Genomic DNA, 26,216 nt, shown 5'->3' on the forward strand with positions numbered 1-26,216 from the left:
TGGGAACCGGGATTGGCGGTCATGTGAGGCAACATGACTACCCCTGGAATGCTCCACAAGTTGAAGTGGGAACATCGTCAAGTTGGGGGTGACGATGAGGGAGGGGGGCTGGTTAAAGGGTATGGAATAAGTTGTTGTTGCACAGATTTATGGTTCGAAACGAGGAATGGGCCTCATTTTATGCAACCCAGTCCTGGGGTGTGAATCGGAGAAACAGGTTAATGGTTAAACAAGTGGTCTCTGAGAGTCTGGCACGATCCATGGTATACGAGAGGTGCATTATCGAAGTATGTGATGTCATCCGAACATTTCCCTATAAGACATTGGTGACAGACTGAGGGTGAGGCTACTGTCATGGAATGTTAGCCGTCTGAATAATCGGTTAAAAACTAAGAAGGTGGGGAATTACATAGCCAGACATGGTGCCCAGATTGTTATGTTGCAAGAAACACATGCTATGGATACTAATAATGAATGCATATTGCCCAGATGGGGCAAGTCAAGGTTTTACACCAATTACTCATCCCAGTCCAGAGGGGTCATTACTCTTATACACCAAGCCTGGGATTCAAATTGGAAGGCCAAAAAGTTGACCCCCTTGGTAGGTATGTTCTTGTATGGGGTGAGATTACAGGTCAGCCAAAGCTGCTGGTTAACACGTATGATCCTAATATTGATGACCCAGCCTTCTATACGAACATATACCAATTAATCGCTTCAATTGATGTGACTACTATATTGTGGGGAGGAGATTTCAATGTTGCTCTCGATCCCAGATTGGATAGATCCAGTATGATCATAAGGTCGCCTAGTAAAGCTGTTCTTACTCTGAAACACATCCTACCTCAGCTCTCCCTTGAGGACGCCTGGCGGGTGCTGCACCCAAACAGGAGGGGATACACATACTACTCTTAGGTTCATGATTCTGAGTTCAGAATGGACTACAGGTTTGTTTCCCCTGCTGTAATCACTGTGGTGCAGTCATGCAAAATACTGTCCCGCACACTGTCTGACCATTTCCCGGTAGTGTTTGAGGTTAAGTTCCATAACTGCCCCAGACCTGTCAAAAGATGGAGAATTCCCAGTGTGTTGCTGGGCGACCCTGGGGTTGTGGAAGGGCTACACATTGAAATTGCGGAGTTCCTAAGCAGAAACATAGGCTTGGTCGACAGATACTCCACGGTCTGGGAGTCCTTTAAGGTATGGACTAGGGGAAGCCTGTTATCGAAATCGGTGGTTCTCCTGAAGGGGGTCTGAACTGAATTAACCCAAACTGAAAATAAACTGGGAGAGCTTGAGGAAGCTTATACTCTTACACAAGACAACACTAGCTGAGATACAGGCACATCTCCAAGAATTTGGCAGGCTGGCTGCTAGGGAAGTTCACTATATGGGGCCCCCGGTCCACGCCCGTAGATATGGCGATGGTAACAAAGCTGGTAGGACGCTGTCCAATTTATTAAAACAAGATAGACACCCTAACCGGATCACGAGCATACAAACGCCGCATGGGGAGGTCCTTCTGGGTGAGCAAGAGATCAATAGTGAATTTGCTAAATTCTATCAGCAACTATTCAGTAACAGAGATACCAGGATAAACACTGAAATTAAATCATACTAAGAGACACTGATGATGTCGAAACTCCCGGAGGAGACCCGGCTGGCAATGGAACAGCCCGTCACTGCTGAGGAAATCGCTGAAGCGATTAAAGATTTGGCATCCAATAAGGCTCCGGGGTCAGACGAATTGGGTGCAGAATTCTACAAGGAGTTCCGCGAGGAGCTAGTGCCAGTGCTGTTACAGCTATGGGAGGAAGCCCTCCAGAGCAACATACTGCCCCCATCGATGAGAGGCCATAATTACCATACTCCCTAAACCCCGTCGCCCACCACAGGACATATCGTCCTACAGGCCTCTTTCTCTTATAAACACAGATGCCAAAGTATTTGCAAAAGTACTGGCCAATAGGCTTTTACCAGCAGTTCCGAAACTTGTCCACCCCAACCAAAACGGGTTTATCCCCGCTAGATCCACGGCCCCCAATCTTCGTAGACTTTTTTGTATCATGGCACAGATGGACCCGGGGAAAAATGCAGTGGCCATATCCCTAGATGCCGAAAAGGCCTTTCATTCAGTGTCATGGGCTTACTGTTAGCGGTACTGGAGGCATTTGGGATCGGCCCTTACTTCATTAGGTATGTGAAACTATTCTACACGGAACCTGGGGCACGAGTGCAGACCAATCGATCCATCTCTGATTTATTCCTGTTGGAGAGGGGCACCAGGCAGGGATGTCCATTCTCACCCATACTGTTTGCATTAACAATAGAGCCAATGGCGATTGCGGTCAGGCTTAGACACTCAAATAAGGGTATAAATCTGAAAGGCTCTACCCAACTAATCTCCGTATATGCGGATGATGCGCTTTTATATTTTTGTGAGCCAGAAAACAATATTGCACCCATTATGGCAGAGATTTACTGCTCACTCCGGATACTCCATCAATAAGGCCAAGTCGGAAACATTCCCACTTACACTGGCAACCAAATGCCCCAATTCTCCATGTGGACTCCAATGGTCTGAACAAGGCGTTAGATATCTTACTTGTCTCAAGAGATAAACATGCGCTATATACAGATAACCACGAAAACGCGCTACAGGCCTTAAATACCAAACTGTTGCTATGGGACCGCCTTCCGATATCATTGCATGGAAGAATCGTGGTTCTTAAAATGATAGTCTTACCCAAGCTATTCTATCTCTTCGTTAACATCCCTATATGGCCGGGTCGACCCTTCTTCAATAAACTTAGATCAATGGCGACAACCTTTCTCTGGAATGGGAAGACTCCGAGAATAGGATGGGAAAAAAGGAACAAGTTACTTACCTGTAACTGTTGTTCTCCAGCATGGGTCTGGCATGGATTCACATGCTCATGAATATTCCCCGTCGTCAGGCTGGGAATCCTCGGTAAAGAAAAAACCAGTATCAGTTTAGTTTCTGATCTGTCTTTCGTAGTAATAACCAATCACTACTGACCACAGCCAATGACTGCCCTCTACCTAAGCACCGCCTCTGGCAGCCATCTTCAGATTTGGAAGCACGTGAAGTGGCAGTATGACCAAGTGAAGAGCCGCAGACGGGTAGGCGGGAGGGTTCGCATGTGAATCCATGCCAGACCCATGCTGGAGAACAACAGTTACAGGTAAGTAACTTGTTCCTTCTCCAGCATGGGGTCTGGCATGGATTCACATGCTCATGAATAAAGAATACATAGCAGTACACACATGTACACACATGCACAACCACGGGAGGTGGCAAAGGCTCAACATTAAGCATTGCATCAAACTCAACATTAAGCATCTTACCTCCCCACCAGGCTCACCTCAGGCGAACAGGTTGCGCAGCACTGCTTGGCCGACCCTGGACTCCTCCCTGGAATCCCGATCGACGCAGTAGAACTTCGTGAAGGTGTGCGTCGACCTCCACGTAGCAGCCCTGCATATGTCCAGCAGGGGCACACCAGAAAGGAACGCCATGGTAGCTGCGATCGCTCTGGTGGAATGGGCTCTCGGAAGGCCAGGCAGCGGTCGGTTTGCCAACCGATGACAGTACATGATACAGCCGGAGAGCCATCTGGAAATGGAAGCCTTCGAGAGAGCCTTCCCCTGATTGACAGGTCCAAAGTTCACAAAGAGTTGTGACGTCTTCCGAAAACACTTCCTGCGGTCCACGTAGAACTTCAGCGCTCTAGCCACATCCAGCGAGTGCAAAGTTCTCTCAGCCGGCGACGAAGGCGACGGGAAGAATACAGGCAACACCAAGGGTTCGTTGAGGTGGAAGTCCGACGGTACCTTGGGCATGAAGGAGGGGTGCGTCCTGAGCACTACCCTCGTGTCGTGAAAAGTCAAGTACGGGGCCTTGCAGGAAAGGGCCTGGATCTCTCCCACCCGTCGTGCAGAGGTGATGGCCACAAGAAACGCTGTTTTCCACGACAGAAACTTCAACGGGGCCGAGTGCAGAGGCTCGAACGGAGGTCCCATGAGCTTGGTCAGCACCACGTTGAGCTCCCACGCCGGAGCCGGAGCCTTCACCGGCGGGAACGATCTGAACAGTCCCTTCATGAACTCTTTCACCAGACGATGAGACCACAAGGACGTCCGCCCCGTGGTTCTGGTGTATCGGGAGATCGCAGCAAGATGAATCTTGATGGACGTGTGTGCCAGTCCAGCTTTGGCCAGCGTCAGCAGGTACGGCAGTACTTGGGGAGCCGTAATCCGTAGAGGGTTAATCTTCTGTGCGTGGCACCAGACAGAGAACCTCTTCCATTTGTGTCCGTAACATTTAAGAGTCGAGGACGCTCTGGCCTTTGCAAGAACCTCTCTGCAGTCGGCCGGTATGTCGTATCCTCCAAACTCTAGCGCTGCAGGAGCCAGGCCTGCAAGTTCAGCGATTTCGGGTCGTGGTGGAGGATGGCGCCTCCTTCCCTGGAGAGCAGATCCGCGTCCACCAGCAGTTTGATTGGCGGGGACGCTGACAAGTCCAGAAGGTCCGGGAACCATATCTGCCTCGGCCACGCAGGTGCGACGAGGATCATCCTGCACCGTGACCTCTTGAGCTGGTTGACGAGCCGGATTAGCAGTGGCAAAGGAGGGAACGCGTAGAGGAACAGGCCCTCCCAGGGGAACGAGAAAGCATCGCCCATGCTCCTCGCCTGGGGAAACCTGCTGGCGAACCTCCGGCACTTGGAGTTCGTCGCCGTCGCGAACAGGTCGATCTGGGGTGTGCCCCACCGTCGGAAGAGGCGATCCACTAGATCCTGCCATAGTTCCCACTCGTGGCACGAGCGCAGCTCCCTGCTGAGTGAGTCGGCGATGGTGTTTTTTATCCCTGCCAGATGAAACGGCACCAGAAACATCCCTTGGGCGACTGCCCAATGCCACAGGTCCTGCGCCTCCTTGGACAGTGCTGGGGACCTGGTTCCGCCCTGTTTCCTGATGTAAAACATGGTGGTGGTGTTGTCGGTGAAGATCCTCACCACCTTGCCCTTGAGGGACGGAAGGAAGGACCTGAGGGCCCAAAACACTGCACGGAGCTCCAGGACGTTGATATGTAAGGATTTCTCCGTCGGGAGCCAAAGGCCTCTTGCGTGCAGATTTTCGGTGTGTGCTCCCCACCCTTCCAGGGAGGCATCCGTGGTCACTGTCTCCTGGTGGGCTGGGGTCTGGAAGTCCATGCCCGCCGTCAGATGCGCGCGGGTGCCCCACCACCGGATCGCTTGTCGGAAACTCTCTTCGAGTGTGATTCTTTCCTCGAAGCTGCCCGTCGTTTGGATCCAGCGCGCGTCCAGGAACTCCTGCAACGGGCGCATCCGGAGCCTGCACATGGGAATGAGGTAGATGCAGGAAGACATCATTCCGAGGAGGGACTTGATGGACCTCACCTTGGCCGCGTCGGCCACCAACATCCGCTGCACCTTGCCCAGGATGGTCCTGGTCCTCTCCTCCGACGGGGAGGCCAGAAGGGACACTGTGTTGAGCCTCGCTCCCAGGAACAGAGCGTCTTGCGCGGGCACCAGGTGGGATTTCGCGTAGTTCACGGAGAATCCCAGGTCCGTGAGAAGTTGGACGGTCCTTGCCGTGTGAACCACGGCGAGCTCCCTTGTCTTGGCTCGGATGAGCCAGTCGTCCAGGTAGGGGTAGACGTGGATCCGTTCGCGGCGCAGCTGCGCCGCCACCGGTGCGAGGCACTTGGTGAACACCCTGGGTGCCGACCGTAGTCCGAAGGGGAGGGCTTTGAACTGGTAATGACGCCCTTGGACCACAAACCTGAGGAATTTTCGGTGCCCCTTCAGGATGGGAATATGGAAGTAGGCATCCTCCAAATCCAACGACGACAGGAAGTCTCCTTCCTCCAGCTGACCCAGGACGTGCTGGAGGGTGACCATCCGGAACTTTTGCGCCTTGATGAACTTGTTCAGACGTCGCAGGTCCAGGATGGGGCACCATCCCCCCCGTCGTCTTCTTCACGAGGAAGTATCTCGAGTAAACTCCGGAGCCCCGAAGCCTCTTTGGGACGAGTTCGATGGCGCCCTTCCTGAGCATCGCCTTTACCTCCAGGAGAAGTTGAGGAACGTGAAGTTCTTTCCTGGCCACGGGGGGACGCGCGGACACTTTCTTTGAAACTCGAGCGCGTGGCCCCGGGCCAAGGCGTCCAGCACCCAACGGTCGGTGGAGATGGACTCCCACACGCTGACGAAGCTCGCCAGCCGGCCTCCCACCGGGGTGCTTCGGTGGGGGCCCGACCCCACGGCCGGTTCAATCCTGCTTCGACAAGGCTTTGCCGCCTTGTCCTTGGCGACGACGGCGGGGTCCGCCAGACTTGCCTCGTCCTCTGTAGGCCTCCTGAGACGACGAGCAGGCCGCTTGACGGTAGGAGGAGAAACCGCCGCCGGAACCTTTGGAGGCGCCCTTGCCTCCGCTGCTCCGAAAGGGCGTCCGTCGTTGTTGCAGAACTCCAAGGGTCCGGGCCGTCTCGGTGTCCGCTTTAATGGCCTGAAGGGAATCGTCCACTGTTTTCCCAAACAGGTTGTTCCCATCGAAGGGCATGTCCAGGACTCTGGTCTGAACGTCTTGACGGAAGTCCGTAGCCTTGAGCCATCCACGCCGCCTAAGGCAAACGCCGTTGCCCAACTGGCAGAATCCAGTGTCGGCGATGTCCGTCGCAACGGTAATGGCATGGTCCGAAGCCACCTCACCTTCCTGCAGGATCTCCAGGGCCTCTGCCCTCTTGTCGTCCGGCAAGAAGTCCAGCAGGGGAGCCAGTTTGTACCAGAGCTCCCTGTCGTATCGGGCCACGATAGCCAAGGCGTTGGCAGCTTTAATCGTCGTCGCTGCAGACGAGATGACCCTGCGTCCCATAGCGTCCAATTTCTTTCCCTCGCCGTCCGGTGGGGAAGTCGATGTGGAGGCCGCACCCCCCCCGCTTTCTTCCTGGCCGCCGCGGAGACGACGGAGTCCGGGGTAGGCTGCGCCCGGAGGCACAGGGGGGCCGTGTCCGGGACCCGGTACTTTTTCTTGTACCGGTCTCTTCTAGCTGGCGTCGTGGAAGGGTTCTTGAGGAGGGTGAGGCCCTCATCCCAAATGTCGTCCAATAGAGGCACTGCGAGGACCGTCTTCCTCTTGGCCTCGCGCCGCTGATAAAGGAAACCTTCCTTCTTCTTCTCCTCAGGGCAGAGTTGGAAAAGCTCGGATGCCCTGGCGATCATGGAGTGGAACGATCCAATCTCGTCGGGCGGAGAAGCCCTGGTGGGAGGCGACGACGGTACATCCTCGTCGTATACCTCGTCGTCCGTACCCGTCGCTGCCGTGCCAGTCCCCGTATCATCCCCTCGGGTGGACGCGGAGGAGGGCTGGAAGGGGCGCGACGGCTGAAAAGGAGGAGGAGGGTGGATCCTTCTTTTCTTGGTAGGGGGAACCCCAGAAGGTCCCGGTTCTGGGTCCCCCGACGGGAGAGGTTCCGTCGGCAACGGTAGTCTCGTCCTTATCTCTGAGCATAAGGACTGTATAGCCAACAAAATGGCCGCCGAGCTATCTCGCGGCGCTGGCAGAGGGGAATCCGGCGGGCGATCAGGGGCCCCGTCGGTACCCTCGACGATGTCGTCGTCACCTGCGTCGGGATCCATCCCGACGGGCCGGTCTTCTTCCACGCCGAGGCCGTGGCTTAAGACCTCGACCAGCTCCTCCTCCGAGGTTGAGGCCGAATCTACGACGACGCCCTGCCCCCCCTTTTTCTTCCCCACGGGGGATTTCACGGGGGTCCTATCGATGGGCACAAAAGAGGACTCCCTCCGAGGTGGCAGAGAGACTCTGAGCCCCGAGGTCGCCACCACTGGTGTAGCCTCCACAGGCTGAGCCAGGGCCGCCGCGACAGCTTTGATAGAGGGCTTGGCTGGATGGATTAAGGCCTTCACCACCTTAGGTGCGCTCACCGCCTTATCCTTGAGGGGGGGGGACACTGCCTCGCTCCCCCTCCGCCTTCGAGCTCGACCGGGGCCTCTCCAGGAGCCTCGCCGGGTGCTCGGCCTTCCTCTTACCCGACCCAGAGCGTTGGCTCGTGGTTGATGGTGCCGGGGAGGGTGCGCCCAGCCTGGCGCCCGTAGAGCCCGACCGTTCGGCGCTCCCGGTGCCAGCAGACTCGCGGTGCTTGGCCTTATGTTGGACCCCCGTCACCGGGGCGTCCTCAAAGGTCTTAGAAGACCGCTCGGATTTCTTCCTCTTCTTCTCGCCGGACGGGCTCTTCCCTTCCAGCCAGTTGGCGAGACGTTGATGGCGGTCCTTCAAGGTCCGCTCCGACATGTTGCCGCAAAACGCACAGTCCTTCTCCATGTGCGTCTTGTCCTCATGTAAGCAGTAGAGACAAAAGGAGTGTTCGTCCTCCTTAAAGACGTTCTGGAGCTGGCATCCAGGGCAGATCCTGAACAGCTTTCCGGGCGTCGAGCTTCCCTTCTCCTGGGCCATGTCCGGGCCTGAGAAACTTCTGGAGTCCTCCAAAAGCGTAGCTCGACGAAATCTTCACCCTTGAGGGGCGCAGACGAATCCGACACGGGTCCCCGTTGATCGGATGAGAGTCGGTGGAGCTTGAGGCTCTTTTGACCGAAAAAACGAAGTTTTGGAGAAAAAACGTGAAAAAATAGCACTAACGCTCGAGAGCAATAGCACGAGGATCCCAACACATGAACGTGCGGTAAAAATCTGAAGATGGCTGCCAGAGGCGGTGCTTAGGTAGAGGGCAGTCATTGGCTGTGGTCAGTATGACGCAGAGACCAGTGATTGGTTATTACTACGAAAGACAGATCAGAAACGAAACTGATACTGGTTTTTTCTTTACCGAGGATTCCCAGCCTGACGACGGGGAATATTCATGAGCATGTGAATCCATGCCAGACCCCATGCTGGAGAATTACTGAACCATACTCCTCGGGCGGCATAGCGGCACCTGATTTTGAACTATACTATTATACTGCCCCAAGCCCAATTCTCGAGATACTGTTATGGTGAAAATGAAGGTTTTCCCCCCCATGTGGCTATAGAAGAACTCACCACACCCCACGAATATCCAGTCCGTGATTTTTGACACACGTTATAGAGACACATGTGAGTTTAACCCAGTACGCTGTACGGTTGGTGCATGGAGGGATATATTTAAAAGATTGAGTGTAGAGTCCCCCTATAACCCAGAGGTTCCCCATTGGAATTACCCTGGCATACCGCCAACACATGACAGCAGCTTGCGCGAGACTTGGGATCCCAATGAGGAAATGAAACTGGGTGACATGTTCATCGCCGGGAAATTTGCGACCCTTCAGGACGTCACTGGGGCATTGGGCGGAGGTCCACTTAAGACACTTCAATACTATCGCATGAGATCGGCCTTCCAGAAACACTGGGCACTCTTCCCGGAGGAACCCCCTACGCATCCATGTATACAGCTGGTAACGTCCAGGGACAGTCTGGGGATCTCCAGATTCTATGCTGCGGCCCAGACACATTCCTCCACGACTAACCAGGTTAAAGATAAATGGGAGAGATATCTACAAGTCTCCATAGATGATAAAACCTGGGACAGATACTGTTCGCTCACCAAAAGGGTTTCCTTGAACGCTGGCCTATGCCTAATCCAGTTCAAAATTGTAAACAGACTACATTACACTCCAGCCAAAATAGCTAGGTTTGCGCCAGATGGGTCCAGGGAATGTCACAAATGCTAAGCACGTCGGGCTGGTGCATTCCACATGTACTTGGGGCGCCCGATAGTGGTGGCTTTCTGGAAAGAGGTGGTGGATATGCTAGAAGAAATCACAAGTTCCCCCTACACTAACCCCGCAGAAATACCTGTTTGGAGACATAGGCAAGTGCTCTGAAAGGGTCAGAAGACTGTTCAACGTTTCATGTCAGTGGCCAAAAAATGCATTTTACAGCAGTGGAAGAGTACTGGACCTCCCAGCATGAAACATTTCCTTCGGGAACTGACATATGTAAACGAAGCTGAGGAGCAGTTTGCCCTCACCCGCCCAGAGGCAAGCAGACCTAAAGATATATGGGGACCCTTCAGAATGTACCTGTGTGACAGGATTCCTGATGATGACGACGAAACTATGTAATCTTTAACAGTTCGATGAGATGTATATCATATGATTTTACTACACTGTGAAAACGATGTAACGGTGCTGTGTATCTTTGTGACCACTAATAAAAAGAGTTTAAAAAAAAAAAAGATTAATCTTTGCATAACTAACAATTAACAAAGAATATTTCATCCAAGTACAGGGGACTGCTAGGGGCACGACATTCGCCCTCTCATATGCTAACCTCACCATGGGCTGGTGGGATAAGTTCGTGGTGTGGCATCCCAGTAACAACAGATATACGGCCAAAATTGTATTATGGCTACGTTATATCGACAACCTTTTTATCATCTGGGATGGTACTAGCATTGAGTGGCTGAACTTTGTTAAAATATTGAACCTCAATTAGTTAAACCTGAGTATTCTTGGATGTCCAATTAATCGTATCTGAAGGAGAACTTGCCACAGATCTTTACAGAAATCCCACAAGCTCTAACATTCCTCTACATGCCAACAGTAGCCACCCTACATCTCTAAAATGGAGTATTTCATATGGGGAATTTATCCGCATACGTCGCAATTGCTCCAAGATTGAAACATTTGACATGGAATGCGCCTTTATGGTGCTAAGGTTTAAATCCTGAGGCTATCCTAAAAAGGTGTTGGAAAGAGCTTATATCAAAGCCAGAAATATGAAGCGCAGCATACTTTTGACAGAAAACACCGCCTTGCGCAACATTTCCGACACCACAGATGTGAGGCTCATCTTAACTTTTGGTCAAGAAGCATCCGATATACATAAGATTATGAACAAGCATTGGCATGTGTTGAAGTTAGAGGAACATTAAAGCACAATGCTAGGGGAACAGGTCAACATCACGTTCAAGAGGTCTACTTCATTGAAAGACATGCTAGTACCCAGCTTTATGAGCCCACTATATAATACAAAAGAGAATATGTGGTTGAAAACCAAAACATCAGGATTCCACAAAAGTCAGAAATGCAAAGCATGTCAATACGCCATCAATACATCTGATTATTTACATCCTGTTCTCAACAAAAAAATTGACATTTAGACCTGCATAACTTGTGAGACAGAATTTGTAGTGTGTGTACTTAACTGCCCATATAAGAAATGGTATGTAGGTAGCCAAATGCTGCAACATATTAGGGCGATAAAGAATGCTGATCCTACCTACCCTATGGCACTACATTATCAAATGGAGAATGGTGGCAAATTAGATGGCTTTTCATTTTTTGCCATACAAACAGTTCCCAAATCTGAGAGAGGAAGCAACCGTGAGCTCCTATTACGACAATCCGAAACCAAGACCATCTTGGATTTCGAGACTAAAAAGCCACTGGGCCACAACCTTGACGAAGAACTGTACACTTTTTTTAGGCACCCGACAACACCTGATGTTATTTTTAACACACAAGTAGATATGCCTCGGCCACACTATCATAATTCTTTTATATTTTTTCGGGGTCTCTAATTATTGTGTAATATTGTATTTGCACACCTACCTTGTATTTCTCGAATGCTGACATATTTTTCCGTTCTAGTTTGTTTTGATGCATTAAGTGAACTATCTACCTTTTACTATTTGTATTTAATTGTATTGTGAATTCTTAACAATATGGCTTTATAACATTGGAACATAGGAATTGGTTTTATTGACACAAAGATTTTATGGACTTTTACAACACATGGTCGTTGAAACATTGAACTTTGGCCTCTTTGGCTAGACATGTTGACTCACACAGTTATTAATTGTATGCATTATTGTGGTTTTAACTTATTGAATAATTGTTTGTGGTATTATTGATAGGGCTGTGAGAGATCTAGAATGTATTAGGTACTAGACACCTTACTGGCAAAAACGTTAATGCACTATGCACGTTGTTAGAAATGTACATAAGGCACCATGCACTTTATGTTGTTTACATTTTTGCTCATTTGCACAAGCATATTTGCACAGGTACCATTCGTCTATATTGCAGCCCTCCTCCATCACAGATTGAGTCAACTGTATATATATGCATAACATAGGCAGCTCGTATTAGGACTTTATATGACAGGCTTTATTATTTTGGGGTCATCATCCTTTTATTATATTACTATGGTTGGGGCCGTATTTAAGGCTCAAGTAAGCAGATGTCAGAACATTAGGTAATGCACAGACATACCATTTTGTACAACTTTGCGCATGGTACGCCTTACATAACCTTATGTTATATATTATGAGATCCATCACTATACCTCTTAATATGCCCAAGTTACTAAACTGTATTTATAAATAATATTAAGCTGCCTACATGTTTAGATATCTTGTTTAGACTTTCCAAAATGGCCGACTCAAGAATGCAATAGGAATGCTCAATCTAATTGTAAGACATTCTGTATGTACCATAGAGTTGTTTGCATATTTATTGTCCCATCATTTGTGTCTCTGTTGAACCACATGATCAAGCGGTCAGAGCACCGCGAAACGCGTCGTCCTGTTCCATGGTTTTCCCTTTCAGCACATTGCTAATAAAATTTGGGTGCTAACTGGAGTTTGCTGTGCTGCTTCCTTGAATTCGCTGCATTACACTTTTATTCTCTGGCTGCTCTGGGAGTGCAGTCCATCTGGCTAAATGTACTTGCTACAGAGGGCTTTTTTCAAGCGTGTGTGTGTACTAAGCAGATTCCACAAGCCTCAGAAATATATATATATATATTTTTTTAAGGCTTTATTGGTTTAACAGACTTTGTGCACGTAGCATCTTTTTCCAGGATAATGTTTTCTCTTCATTTTCTGGTCCCGCTAACCCACGGCCACCGCCCCACCCCTTCCTAATCACTCCCTTCCAAACATTGTGCCTATAATCTTAATGTCATCTGTCACTCATCCTATCTTCTATGCTAATCTCTCCCTCAACACCACGCAAGCCATTTTCCACATACGCAACATCTGTCCCCTAATTACCTTTTCTGTCTCTTAAACAGTGGGGAAGAAGGTTGCCATCTCCCTTCACCGAGGACACAGCCTCCACTTGGGTGGAGCCTGTGCAAGCTCTTTGTTCCACCTTTCATCTGCTGTACTGATGCCACCTCAAGTGGCAGGTTCCAATGTTCGATTTAAGTAGCCAGAGGGAAAGCAGGTGTTGGTAGCAATGTTCTCCACCCCAAGCGGAAATGGGTCAGTCCCCTTTCTAAACATCCTCCCCCAGAAAAGGGAATGTCACATTTCCCTGCAATCCAGGCATGTGCACATGAAGGGCGAGGGGGTGCTTCTGCCAGTCCAGAGTTTGTGGTACAAGGTCCTCAGCACTGTCAGAACTTCAGGAAATCGACGCAGGCAGTTTTTCCACCATAGAGATTCCAAACTCTGGCCTTCGCTTGTCATCCTGTGCTTCAAATCTGGAGCATTCTCTGCCTACCAGCCTTACGATGGGGAAGTGGAGCAGAGCCCTGCTTCAGTCAGAACTATACATTTATTTATAAAGTGTTCTTATTCAAAATTATTTTGTTGAAACTAAGTTTATGCTCCCTATTCACTCTACTCTTTTCAATATGTTGAGGGGGCTACTGCCCATCTAATGTTTACGCACCTTTTGTTTCAAATTTGGCAATGCCCGTTCTCTCCACCCCCACACTCCCATCTCTTATTTTTTTTTTTTATTTGTTTATTTATAAAATTTACACATATATAAACAATCAAACAATCAGAACCATAAACACTCAGCAAAAATACACAGAATAACAGAATAATATAAGTACATAACTTGCAATAAATCAGTAAATATCTAGAAAGTCATCCCACACCTTTCCGTACAACCTCAACTTCCCTTGCCTCTTGTAAACCACCCTTTCCATGGATGCAAGGGCAGACATGCCCTCCACCCAATCATCAAGAGAAGGCGCATTCCGTGATTTCCAGCCCCTGAGGACCAACTTTTTACCCAGACAAGCACTCCCATTCTCTTATTCATATTATCTTGCTTCTCTCCAATGCCCTTGCCAATACTTTCTGACAATGCAACAAATTATTTTGGTCTGCATCACACATTCTTCTACTGCTTCGCCATTCTGCTCATTTCAACTACTTGTCCCTAAGCTTCAACACTCTTTTCCATCTTAAGCTATGCTTTAATTGTTAAAAATTCAGAATCCTTTAAAACTATTCACTTTGCTGAAGCCTACCCTTCATTGTGTCCCCTTCTAAACACTTAATACATTTAACAGACCACAACATTGTTTGTGTGCTGTTTTATTGCATTCTCTGTGCAGCACCTTGGTTAAAAAGGGGTACATACATTTAAATAAAAATACTTACATATTCATTGAAAATGGGGGTGTACACAAGTTTGTTTTCTTCTGTATCTTCAAACTCAGAGTAATATTTATCCATAAATGTTCTCTGCAGCAGCTGAAATTCCTCATCTAAATAAAACAAACAGGTTTTTCAGAATTCACATTACCGCATGCAAGTTTATGTTAATTTCAGAATCATTCTCCAGGAATTAGACCTGTGGATTGATGAGAATGAAATCCTGGACCGGGCCCAAGGCAGTTTTAGCTCACGCCTCAACTGTGGATCAGGCCTTTGTACTTTGGCACCTGTCATACAAATATGTCATAGTTAAGAAAATGTCTTACGTAGCATTTTGAGATTTCTCCTCTGCTTTCGACCTTGTGGTCAGAGAGAGGCTGTGGGTGAACTATGGGAATAGATACACTGCTTGACATTATCAGGGCCCTACATAACACCACCAAAGTTCAGATAAGGTTTCATGGCCTACTGACATAGAAAATCCAAACCGCGAGAGCTGTTAAACAAGGCCGCCTACTTCACCTATTCCTTTTCGGTCTATACATAAACGGCATGCCGAAATTTGTTGAGGAAGCTGCAATAGACATCCCCAATAGAGGGGAGGTCTAGGCTTTTAAATACAGATGACTCTGCTCTTCTTGCTAACGCACCCAACGCCCTCAGAGTCCAATTACAACCAGTTTCCTCTTATTGTCCCTGCATTAATCTAATCTTTAACAAAGCCAAGACCAAAGTGATGATCCTCAACAATGCGAATAGGGGCAGATCAAAGCCCATCTTGAGGCTAGATAGGGAAGCAATAGACGTGGTGGACAGTTTCTCTTATTTGGGTGTATTATTCAATCCAAATCTCCCCTGAAAAGCCCAAAAAGAGTTAACCTCTAGAAAAGCATCTGTTGCGGGGAGAGCCATCACAAAATTGGTACACAAACACAGGGACAAATTTGCTGCTGAAATAGAGAAGGTCTACTGTGCAAAGTTCGGAGGAACCATTGTTTACGGTGCTAGACTATGGGGCCTTGAGGAGTCTGTTAATCAAATAGGTACTTGCGAACAGCTTTTTTTTGGACGAGCCTTGGGCATTTACCCAAAAGCTTTCCAGCGGCTGTTTTATATGCAGATGTTGATTTTAACAAGCAGGTGTGAAGGGTCGTGGATAGTCCGTCTAGATACACTGTTAAGAGGGTGGCCTACCATGCAAGAGAGCCGGTTGATTTGGTGCAGCATGAACATTTTTCTCAATCCTCCATTTCTCCGTACAGGAAGAAATTGTCAAAGGACCTCACTGAGTTGGGTTTGTTATATTCTGGATTAAGATAACCATCTAACAGACCATTAAAGGCCCTATTGCATAACCTTAAATAAGTCCAAAGGATAAGACTAATGAGGATGATGGAGAAGGAGGAGGAGTTGGTAGGCTTGGCACACATACAATGGGCTGACATTTGTGGTAGGGTGAGGCCATCAACAATATCTGTTGACACTTGTCAAACTGTAGATCAGACGCCTGTTCACTCTCGCTTGAGCAGACATTCTACATCTAGATTGCATCACCAATTAATGGAAGGGTGAGTCAAACCCAAATTGTACTATGTATATGGCAGAAAGTGAAGATCTGCCTCATTTTCTTTTTGTAGGTCATGTTTATAATTCTTTTAGGGCACAACGAGTCTCCCCTTTTTAAAAAGCAAACGCTTCTGGATAACTCTAACGTGGCCTTGTCTTTTCTTTTGGGGGACTTGGATACTAATATTGCCATAGCAACTGCAAGTTTATATTTAGGCATATTCAACAACTCATCCAACTAGAATTACCCATACAACTAATTCCAGTCACTCATCCATCCATCCATCGCCCTATACAACTATATTCACCACACACTCACTCACATCAAAGTAAAACTGTGCCCTGTTGGTTTTGCCAGGGCCGTTTGTCTTGAAAGAACCTATTCCAGCCCTCTACAGCATCACTTGCTCTCCCGAGTAAGGAAATGCCCCAGGAAGTTGGCATATGCCATTTCTAGCTTCTTCTGTGGCACATGTGAATCCGAGATGGTGCCCATACAGACAAGAAACGCTCAGCCTAGTTTTAGGCATTCATATTTTTGTATGCTTGTCAGTTGAATCTGCATATAGTCTGTGGACCCAAATTATCTCGAAGTCCTTTTGCCCCACTTGACAGAGTCATTTTAATTTAAAAAAATGCGTCAGTGATTTTCACCAACCCAGGCAAAGCATGTGAATGTACAGATGCCAGCTTTTACGCTGATTTTTTGCAACTCTATCCAGCAATTTATGGCGTACGGAAGAGAAAACCATCCCTATGAGAGTTTGAATGGGAAATACAACATTTGGACCGAGCCCCAAAGCTTTGTGCCTTCCACCTCCGAGCAAAAACTATGAAACCTCTTTTTCTGCTATTTTGGAAAAAGAGGAGTGCAGCATAACCTCGCCAAAAAACATGCACAATTCCTTTTCAAAGTAGATGCTGCACATGTTCAGCATTTAATGGCTTAATTGAGATAGGCTCAAATGCACTGCAAAAATTGGGTGGTATTCGTTTATGTGACTACTTTAAATAATATAAACAATCCAATAATGGCAAATAGTCAATTGACTTTACGGAATGCACATGTATACATTTGGTGCCATTTCTGCAGCCTTACCCATTATAATGTCCTCTAAATATCCAACAGCAGTATCAAACTCCGCATCAGAAGGAGAAGAACTGAAATTTAAAAAAAACAAGGGCAGTGTTAAAATACCCATCAAAACCTTACCAAAAGCAAAGGTAATAGCATTTATAGGGATGCACACAAGGTAATATTCATTCTATTGAGGGGAAGGAATACAATCTACTTCTAAAACATTCAGGAAGTTAATGACAATAGAAAAACAAAATTAAACGCACCTGCAACCTAGCAGTATAGAATGCATTACTGGATGCTGCAAAAATCTTTTTTAGTTCAATACAAGCAAAACTACCTGGCAGCCCGCACTATGAATGGTTTAGTTTAACAAAAAGAATGGGTTTACGAGCCCACTTGTTACAGCGCTGGGTTTAGCTTAATCGAGAACAAACTATTTGGTTACAGGGCTGCTGCGTTCCCACAGGTATAGTGGCTATACCCTTTGCCAACATAAATAACTAGGTCTTGGTGACGAGTACCCATGTAGTACACACGCAGATTCCCTTTAAGCTTTTATCCTTTGTCCAAGTTGAAAATTCAATAGTAAAACATCTAAACTATAGACAGACAACTTAATTTACTAAGGTATGTGCCATTTTGAAGGAACGGTTTAGAGAACGTGGGTACATGGCCAACACTATTAACACAACTACTGAGAAAGCTAAAGGGACATCTAGGAGGGACTTGCTCTCCCCCAAAGACAAAAGTAAAAGCCAACAAGAAAGTGGTTACAATGGTCACACAATTCAGAACGGACAGTATCCGACTACATAGGATGTCTTCCAAACATTGGCATCTCTTAATGATGGATGCAGATTTGAAGACCATTTTGTAAACTAAACCCAACATTATCAACACCAAGACAACAAATGTACAAACCAGTATGTGTCCCTCATATATGACAACCTACACATCTATGGGCGACACAGAAAGATGGTGGTTTAACAAGAGCAGAAACTGCTTCCACAAATGTGAGACCTGTACCATGTGCATACATCCCATGAATAACACACGTATTAACTATTGAGGAGGAGGAAAATGCACATCAAGCAACTCATCAACTGCAAAAGTAAATATGTAGTTAATGCAATAATCTGCATTTGCAGGAAATATATATCGATAGTACCATAAGAGAAGAAATAGGATCTTCAAACACATAGGACTACTAGGAGGTCGCGATCCAAAGGTTACCATTAGCAGCACACTCGCAACATACAAAAAAAAAAATCGCCAATTGGAAAACAAAAAGCGGTCAGATTAATCAGTTTACAATGCCTGATAGTTGGGAAACAAGGCAGTAACAAAAAAACTGAATTACGACAGATGGAATCGAAACTCATTTATAAAATGAGAACAGTGAGAAGGACAACACGGAGCACGAAATGCAGGTCTTTCTATAGGACTATTAATTTGAAATGGCCTACTATGGGATATAGATAATGGAACTGTTAGACACTGCATTATTATGGATCGTCGCTTACTGTGGGCACATCTGGATAATCATGCCTACAGTACGGTCAATTAGATCTACAACCTAGTTCTTCCTAAATCATGGAATCTATATTATAGCAGGTACATTTCCCTTGTATGTTCCGGGCCTCAATTCCAGGGTCACAGCCTTGTAAATATTTGTCTTAAAATGCTTAGCTAGAAAATGATCATGACTGTTTTGCTTCATTCTTCTACCCTGCTTCCGCACACACCCTTACAGTCATCTGCCCCCCCTACATCCTACCTCTGGAGGAGTCTGTCCTGATATATTCTGGGTTCACCATCAACGCCTTTTGCCAATGCTTGGATTTGACTTTTATGGACTTCATTGACTCACGGTGCGTCACCCTCTCTCAACTCTCATGCTGGACTTCCCCTGCATCTTGTACTGATAGTGGCCCTGAATCATGCTGTTCCCGTTTGCATCTTGAATCCTGGCTTGTATTTGCTGTTCTCTCGCAACATTATGTGTTACTAGTGACTTCTGCAATTGTATTCGCTCTCCCCTCTTGCTTCTCCACTTTTTCACTGCTCACTCTGTTCTCTCCTCCTCTCCCTTTCTCCCTTTTCCTACAGAAATGTTGTCAGGCCTAGTATGGTAGGCTCCTGTCTGTTTCTATTTCTTTCCCACTCTCCCCCTTCCCTTCCTTATCTATGTCTTAGCTCTTGCACTATCTGAAATGTCGCCAGGCTGAGTATGATAGCTAATTTCACATTCATATTGTTCATGGCCTGTAAGAATGAAATTGTATTTTCCCTTGTTCCCCCCTCTTGCCTTGTAGCGCTTTGAAACACATTGTGTATAGGCGCTATATAAACAAACTATCATATCACATCCTATCATCTCAAGCACGACTCGGGACCTTTACGTCACTCATAACAGATGCCACCATGAACTACACCAAACCAGGTCCTTATATTTATCATCTTCAGCATGAACCAGGACCTTTACGCCGCACATAACATGCGGACAGCACTACCACTATGAGCTACAACATACCACAGTCTCATATTTATTACCTTCAAAATACCCATGTATTATTGGCATTAGGATACCTATCTAGAACAAGATGATCATCTCAAGCACATATGAGATCCAATACGTCGCTTAACGTATCACTCTATGTCCCATTGTAAATAAGAGGGAAAGGCAGGAGAAACAGCGAGACGTGTAAACGTGTAATGTCTCATCACACCATAGCAAGATGATTTTATATGGGACACATTTAGTTCATGTTTATCATTTCAAGCCCGTACTGGGTCAATTTTCTAACTCTGCAACTCACTTAATGGCTTACTGTATCAGTAACTCAAAGACAAGGATATTAGTAGCGGCACAAGCACACCTATGAAATCACTACACTATATCAACATGATAACAATATGGCACAATACCCCAACAGGACAAGGACCATGCCGACCACAGCCACAAGAACTAATTCGAGGTACCAGTAGTAGAGTTAATATCTGTCTCCCTAAATGCACTGTGTTACTTATACAAGTTTAAATCTAATTCTCCCACGCCTACCCCCATCTATAGGTAGAGTACGACACTTTCACTTTAAATGCCAGGCAATGTACTTCATTGAATAGGACACAAGCATGGAGTGAACTTGAAAGTATCATACATATACAGGACAATCAACTTATCATTATATTAAACAGGTAGGTTACTATGCAGTGCCTGAGCCCCATCACAGCATTACTTGGAGGCAAAAAATGTGTTGCTGCTAATACACACACTTATTGGTTTTGTTGCACGACTGGTGACATAGGTATATTGAAAAGAAAAAAAAGTTAACTATACTTGCAGAATCAGTATATTTTCACATGACCATCCGTGACACTCGGTCCCATGCAATTTTCACAGACAGACCGACCGGGACAGACCAATTGGTCAGAATTTATAAGAAAAAGACAGCCATACACACATTTAAGCAGTGACTGCATGAACAAAATGTTGAGGGCTGCCCACAATCATCCATTGACTTCCAGATACCTGTTTAACATTAGATCATAGTTCAACAACAGAATACCTAATATCATTTACAGATTATCCACCTCAGAAAAACAGATACATAAGCCTAATAATTATAATAATAATTTGCATTTATATAGCATAGCGTTACGAGCCCTCATGCATCTGAGCGCTGCTTATTATTATCCACGGTGTGTGATCGACCTCGGAAGGATGAAAGGCTGAGTTTGGCCCTGCCGGGATTCGAATCTGTGTAGGCAGGATCTGCAGGATGTCAAAGTGAGCACTCTACTCGCTGTGCTATCTGACCTACTGATTCACCCCACAATAAGATCGAATACCAGGTGAGGTATATCTAAATCGGTACCAAAACACATGCATAGATCGTGTTTAGATGACAAACTAACGCATTCAATGTCTCTTTCTTCCTTCCTTCCTTTCCCCTCTCCCTGTAGCCCACAATTATCAAATCATCAGGGACATTGACTTCGGGCATATTTCATCTGCTTTTATTTTGTGATCGGTTGGTAACCCTTGTCCATTTACACATGTGTACCACATTTGGGATGTTTATGTACGTATACCTACAATATGTCTTACAATATTCTGGTTGTTAAAGCCTTGACATCTTTATTTTATTGTTTTTTATTTTATTGTTTTTTATAACGTGCTTAATACCAGAGTTCGGTTTCTAAGCATGGATCCGGGATTCGAGCCTCTGTTGCTCTGCATGGTCATGCTTCCAAGACCAACACGTTGCCGCTGTGCTATCCTCCGTTCAGAAAAAGACTGTTACGTGTCAGCAACAACTAGGGAATTCACTGTTCACTATGTTTTTTATTTGAAAATATAATATTCACACCCATTAAAACAGAAAATTAGAGAATTTACGCCACTCCATATTCCGTTTCTACTTTCTTTTTAACAAAAATACTGATGCGATTTGACCAGCACTAAATTAGAGAAAACAAAGGAAAATTAAACAGCATAAGCTGCAAGGAGGCCTTGCACCACTGGAAAAAATATGCACTGGAGAGATTGATTACCTAGCCTGTGTGGAATCAACAGCATAACGCAAAACCAGCGAGAGTTTAAATGGGGCAATACTATTCAAAAAAGGAGGGAAGGCAAGCCAAAGAATGGGGGAGAGAAAGCAGGAGGAGGGGAGGGGGAAAATGAGGGCACAGAAGAAAAATAAATTATTAGACAACAGAAGGATGCGAGGAGAGACAAAATGATACCCCAGACAGAGGAGTGCATAGATGGATGGATCAATGTACAGAAAGGAAGGGGATAGATTGTAAAATAGACATGAAAGAGAGAGAGTATGAAAGATGAGACTGACCTATCATCTTTCAACATCTCATTCTTATTTTCTACCTAACGTCAATCAACATTATGTAGTATTCCCCCCTCTTCATTTCCTCATTTCTCTCATCTGCTTTTTCTCATCTCATTTTATTCTGTTTGCTCAGATCTTTCAATTCATCCATTCCTTGCATCCTCCTTCCTCAGATCCCATACATTTTCCTTCTGCCTATTTACTCATTCCTCTCTTGAACTTAAAGATATTGCATAATAACGCAAACATGTTTTTGGTTAAGTTTTTTATAGCCAGGTCCATTGAGGAGTTTTTTAAAGCATCAATATTTTAACTGCCACATCAGTAGTAATTTAAAGTGATCATTAAATGCCCAGTGTGCTTAGTTTGGGATGCAAGACAACAGTTGGAGGGAAAGTCAGGCGATTGCAGGGAGGCGGCAGAGGTCCCATACAGTTTTCAGCCTCTGAACAGCTATTGTGAATAAGCGTGAACAGAGGAAATTAGTCAATAACAGAAAAATAATGAAGTCTTGTCTTTCCCCACCTCTAATCCCCTCCCAGAACATAGTCTCCTCTCCTTCTGCCTCTTGACCTCTACAACATTTTCCTTCCCGATTTGAATGTCCAAGCCATCCCTCTGCCAGCTCCTTCCTTCCTTATTTCTCTTCCTATTCTGCTCCTCTCACCCCCCTCGTTTGGGCTGGATGAGTAATTGAAAGCACCATCAGTTTGAATTAATTCATTTTGTTTTTACTCAGCATGTTCTATATGGACAAACATTCTGATGCATTGAACACACTGCAGCAAGCGTTGGATTCAGCTGCTTTTATTGATGATATCTGACCTAACAGTTGAAAAGTTTTTGCTCCCGAAATGTGCTGTGCCTGTTGTGAGGGCTCAGTAATGCGAGGCAGACAACTGCTTGTAGAATTTTCCAAATATGCCATTTTATTAAAGTAAATAATTGAAAATAAAGCCTTACTTGCCCTATTCTACCGAGCAAGTCCCAGCCTAGTCTAGAAGCCAAGGGAACAATCTCTAGCATGGGTGAACTGGCCCTCACACTAAACAACAAATAAACAAAAACATATATCAACACAATTAAACAAACATTAACCCAATGTCTAAATGACCTTTTCCTATCATGGGTAAGATCCCTTCCCCAGGATTCAAAGTAATGCATAATTGTTCCTCAAAGGAAAAGGAAAGTCTTGAACCAGCTCTTGATAGTTCCAAGTTAAAGTAAACGTGCATCAAACACAAATCCAGTGGTAGCCAATTTGTGTTCCTGGGTGAAAGATCCTCTTCCAACTTCCAGAAAAGAAATAGCACCAACGGTAATCCCGGTTATGATAAACTGCCTCTCCTTCCAGACCAGTTGCAACAGTTCAAATATTTCCCCAATGACAATAGTACACCTTTAAGACTCCTCCACTTCAAATTTAGTTACAACTTTACATTGGTATATTTGTCAGGATGCTTTTTCTGTGCTGCTGCTTCAATAAGCACACTTCCACTGTTGGTACTAGGAGAACAGTAACTCTCGTCTTACAGTACGTTACTACTCATAGCACTTCAAGGTGACATCTACTGACAACTTCTTATACCACCACTGTTTAAATGTCACTACTACAGCTCAGTACTTTAAATTGTTAGACAGGCTTCAACAGGATAAATGTCAACCTCTTCAGACAGGCAAGGCACTCTTCCTTTTAATGACTTTCTAAAAAGGGGTAGCCTCTCTGCCTCTGGTGTCTTCTGCCACTTTACTTCAGAATATTCTTCAAAGGCAATTAGTTCCCCTTTCCCAACTTTGCCCTCACCTTTTTGCCACACATTATCCCAAGTAATTACCCAGAAGCGATAGTGCCACTGTTTCCGCTTCAGGTAATAATGGCACACTTGTATCTTAGGCCACTTGATTTCTGACAACTTTACAGTTGAGGTAGATGGCTCTTCAACTCTTGGCAAGGCAAATTGCACTAGACAAAGGAAGGGGGTGCCTTTTGGTTTGGCCAATGCTTGTTCTTCTCTTGACTAGTTTAGACACTTCTTAGAAATGGTTAAAATGTCCCTTTTGGATATAGTATAGGATTCAGTCTTCCAATTGGGCACACGCAACCTCTTTTAACGGTGGATTTTAAGTTCAAAGTTGAAAGGATTGTATTTCCATGTAACGGTAAAGGATGAAACTCTGACTTCCTTTGGGAAACACAATTGGGCACACTCGACCTTTCCTTGATTTAGTTTTCACTCTGTTACTTATATCTAGTATATTATTAAAGTTAGGGATTCGGTAATGGTGCGGAAAGCGTTCCTTTTTAATTGAGGACACGCAACCAGTCATCAACAGTTTTAAAGAGTTCAACAACTGGGTTTTTATCACTTTAGCTCTCACACGAGTATCAGGTCTTTTACAAGGTACGCATGTGCTACAATTCCATTGCGAATCAAACATCCGGTATAACAAACAGCTTTCACTCACGTTAAACAATATGCAAGACATTTAGGAGCTAAACACAGTTACCGGCAAGGCTTGTGCAGTGTATCTGAACACAGTGCTTCGCTAACCAGCTTCAGGGACACTGCATTTGCACGTTGTACTGCTTCCCCGACTTCCTCGACCACTTCTACTACTTCTACTACTTCTGGCTCGCTGGGAACCCACACTCTTCTCCAGCACAGGTGTTCAGTCTGGCCACTTGAATTGAGAGTTCCTTTTTTCTCCCGAAACCCTCAGCTTGCCTTCTACTTCTGGCCTTAGTTTCCAGCACGTTCACAGCTCTGCAAATCACAGCAACAAGGTTCACATGGGGAAAACTCAGCCTCCAGCACGTCTTCCACAGTGCAGCCTCTGCCATTCAGGTTTTGGGATAACATGACTCCCTCAGAACTTGTAGGTGAAATCTTCACGTTCTGGCTTCCGTTCTGTGCTCCCACTGCATCGTGACTTGCCAGCCTTGCGCTTCTCGTCTGCTACTACTACTAGAGTCAGGCTTCCAGCTCCAGTTCCTTCTACTCCTCCTTTCCTGAGGGGGCCTTTTACACCTCCAAGGTTTAGTAATAGGCTTCAGGTGTGGGCTGTATTGACCCACTTTTGCTCTGCTATGCTGCATCACTCTGTATGATGGGCCAGAAACAGCAAAATGACCACAAAACAGTTGTGCGTGCCAAAACCCCAGAAAATTGCGCTTTCCAATGCACAAAAAGATGGCTGCCCCATCTGTCAAGTGGCACATCGGTCAAGTGGCACAGCCAGTAGAGCGCTCGCTTTGACATCCGTGCAGAGCTTGCTAACGCAGGTTCGAATCCCGGCAGGGCCAAACTCAGCCTTTCATCCTTCCAAGGTCGATAAATGAGCACCACACACCGTGCTTAATAATAAGCAGCGCTCAGATACCTGAGGGTTCGTAGCGCTATATAAATGGTAAATTATTATTATCTGCCAAGCATGTTGTCAGTGGTGGAACAGAGCTCATTACTGAAATGTGTCAACGGGCTCTACAATAATTGAAAGTGGAGTGCAGAAGGAAAAAGCAGTGCTTTGCTAAATGAAACTCCAAATCTTGCTTTAAATCACTTTTTCTTTGTTGCTGAAACCTCAGAATGCCGGTACAGAACACCTTTCAAATATTCAAAATTCTTGCTGGGTGCTACAATTCACTTAGTTTAAGAAATCATGGTGAACTTACAAGGTCCTGAAAAGCTGAGAGCATAAAGAGATTTCCACAGCAAAAGTGGCCTGCCTGTGGATCTGTCAAAAATCTCTGTGCAGCAGAGGGCTGCTGGGATGACAGCTGTCAGGGGCCTGCCCGATTAAACTTTAACATGTATAAACTGAAAATCAAATGTTTGCAATCTAAGAGGCCTGTTACTGATAACACATATTGTAATTGTTTTGATCCCATGGTTTAAAATCTTGAATGAGAATTCTAGCTGTTATTTGAAACAACAAGTTTGTTTTGTGCTAAGGAAAAGTCAGAGTTAACAATTAAATTAAACCTGGCTGAAGCTGCCAAAATGGAATAGCAGGTTTTTCTCACAGAAGGAAGGTCTTTCCCCCCCACCCCAGCAGGAAATCACAGAGAAATGTTCATTACAGGGCAGGAAAGAACCTGGTCTACAGAGGCAAAAGGAACAATGACAAGCTGCAACTCAGGAAATTCGAAGTGTGAAGACAGTCGTAAATGGCCTCTGCAAGGAACAAACATGGGGGATGGCCCCTGGGCTTCCAGGGAGAGACCAAGGGGTGGAGCCAAACAACCATTTGTTGCTTAACATGGACAAAA

General features: G+C 46.0%; 1 protein-coding gene across 3 annotated transcripts in view; it reads right to left on the bottom strand.

The window, feature by feature from the left end:
* Positions 1 to 26,216, bottom strand: part of ARL2BP (ARF like GTPase 2 binding protein) — a 412,008-nt gene that overhangs the window by 235,512 nt on the left and 150,280 nt on the right. For all 3 annotated transcript variants that reach the window (XM_069653370.1, XM_069653353.1, XM_069653360.1), the window contains 2 exons: positions 17,112 to 17,173; positions 14,450 to 14,556 (listed from right to left, as the gene is read on the bottom strand). In XM_069653370.1, the coding sequence (XP_069509471.1) occupies positions 14,450 to 14,556; positions 17,112 to 17,173 (169 nt within the window). The remainder of the gene's footprint in view (positions 1 to 14,449; positions 14,557 to 17,111; positions 17,174 to 26,216) is intronic.

The sequence above is a fragment of the Ambystoma mexicanum genome, chromosome 1p, assembly GCF_040938575.1.
Source record: "Ambystoma mexicanum isolate Mex_15411 chromosome 1p, UKY_AmexF1_1, whole genome shotgun sequence".
Taxonomy (NCBI): Eukaryota; Metazoa; Chordata; class Amphibia; order Caudata; family Ambystomatidae; genus Ambystoma; species Ambystoma mexicanum.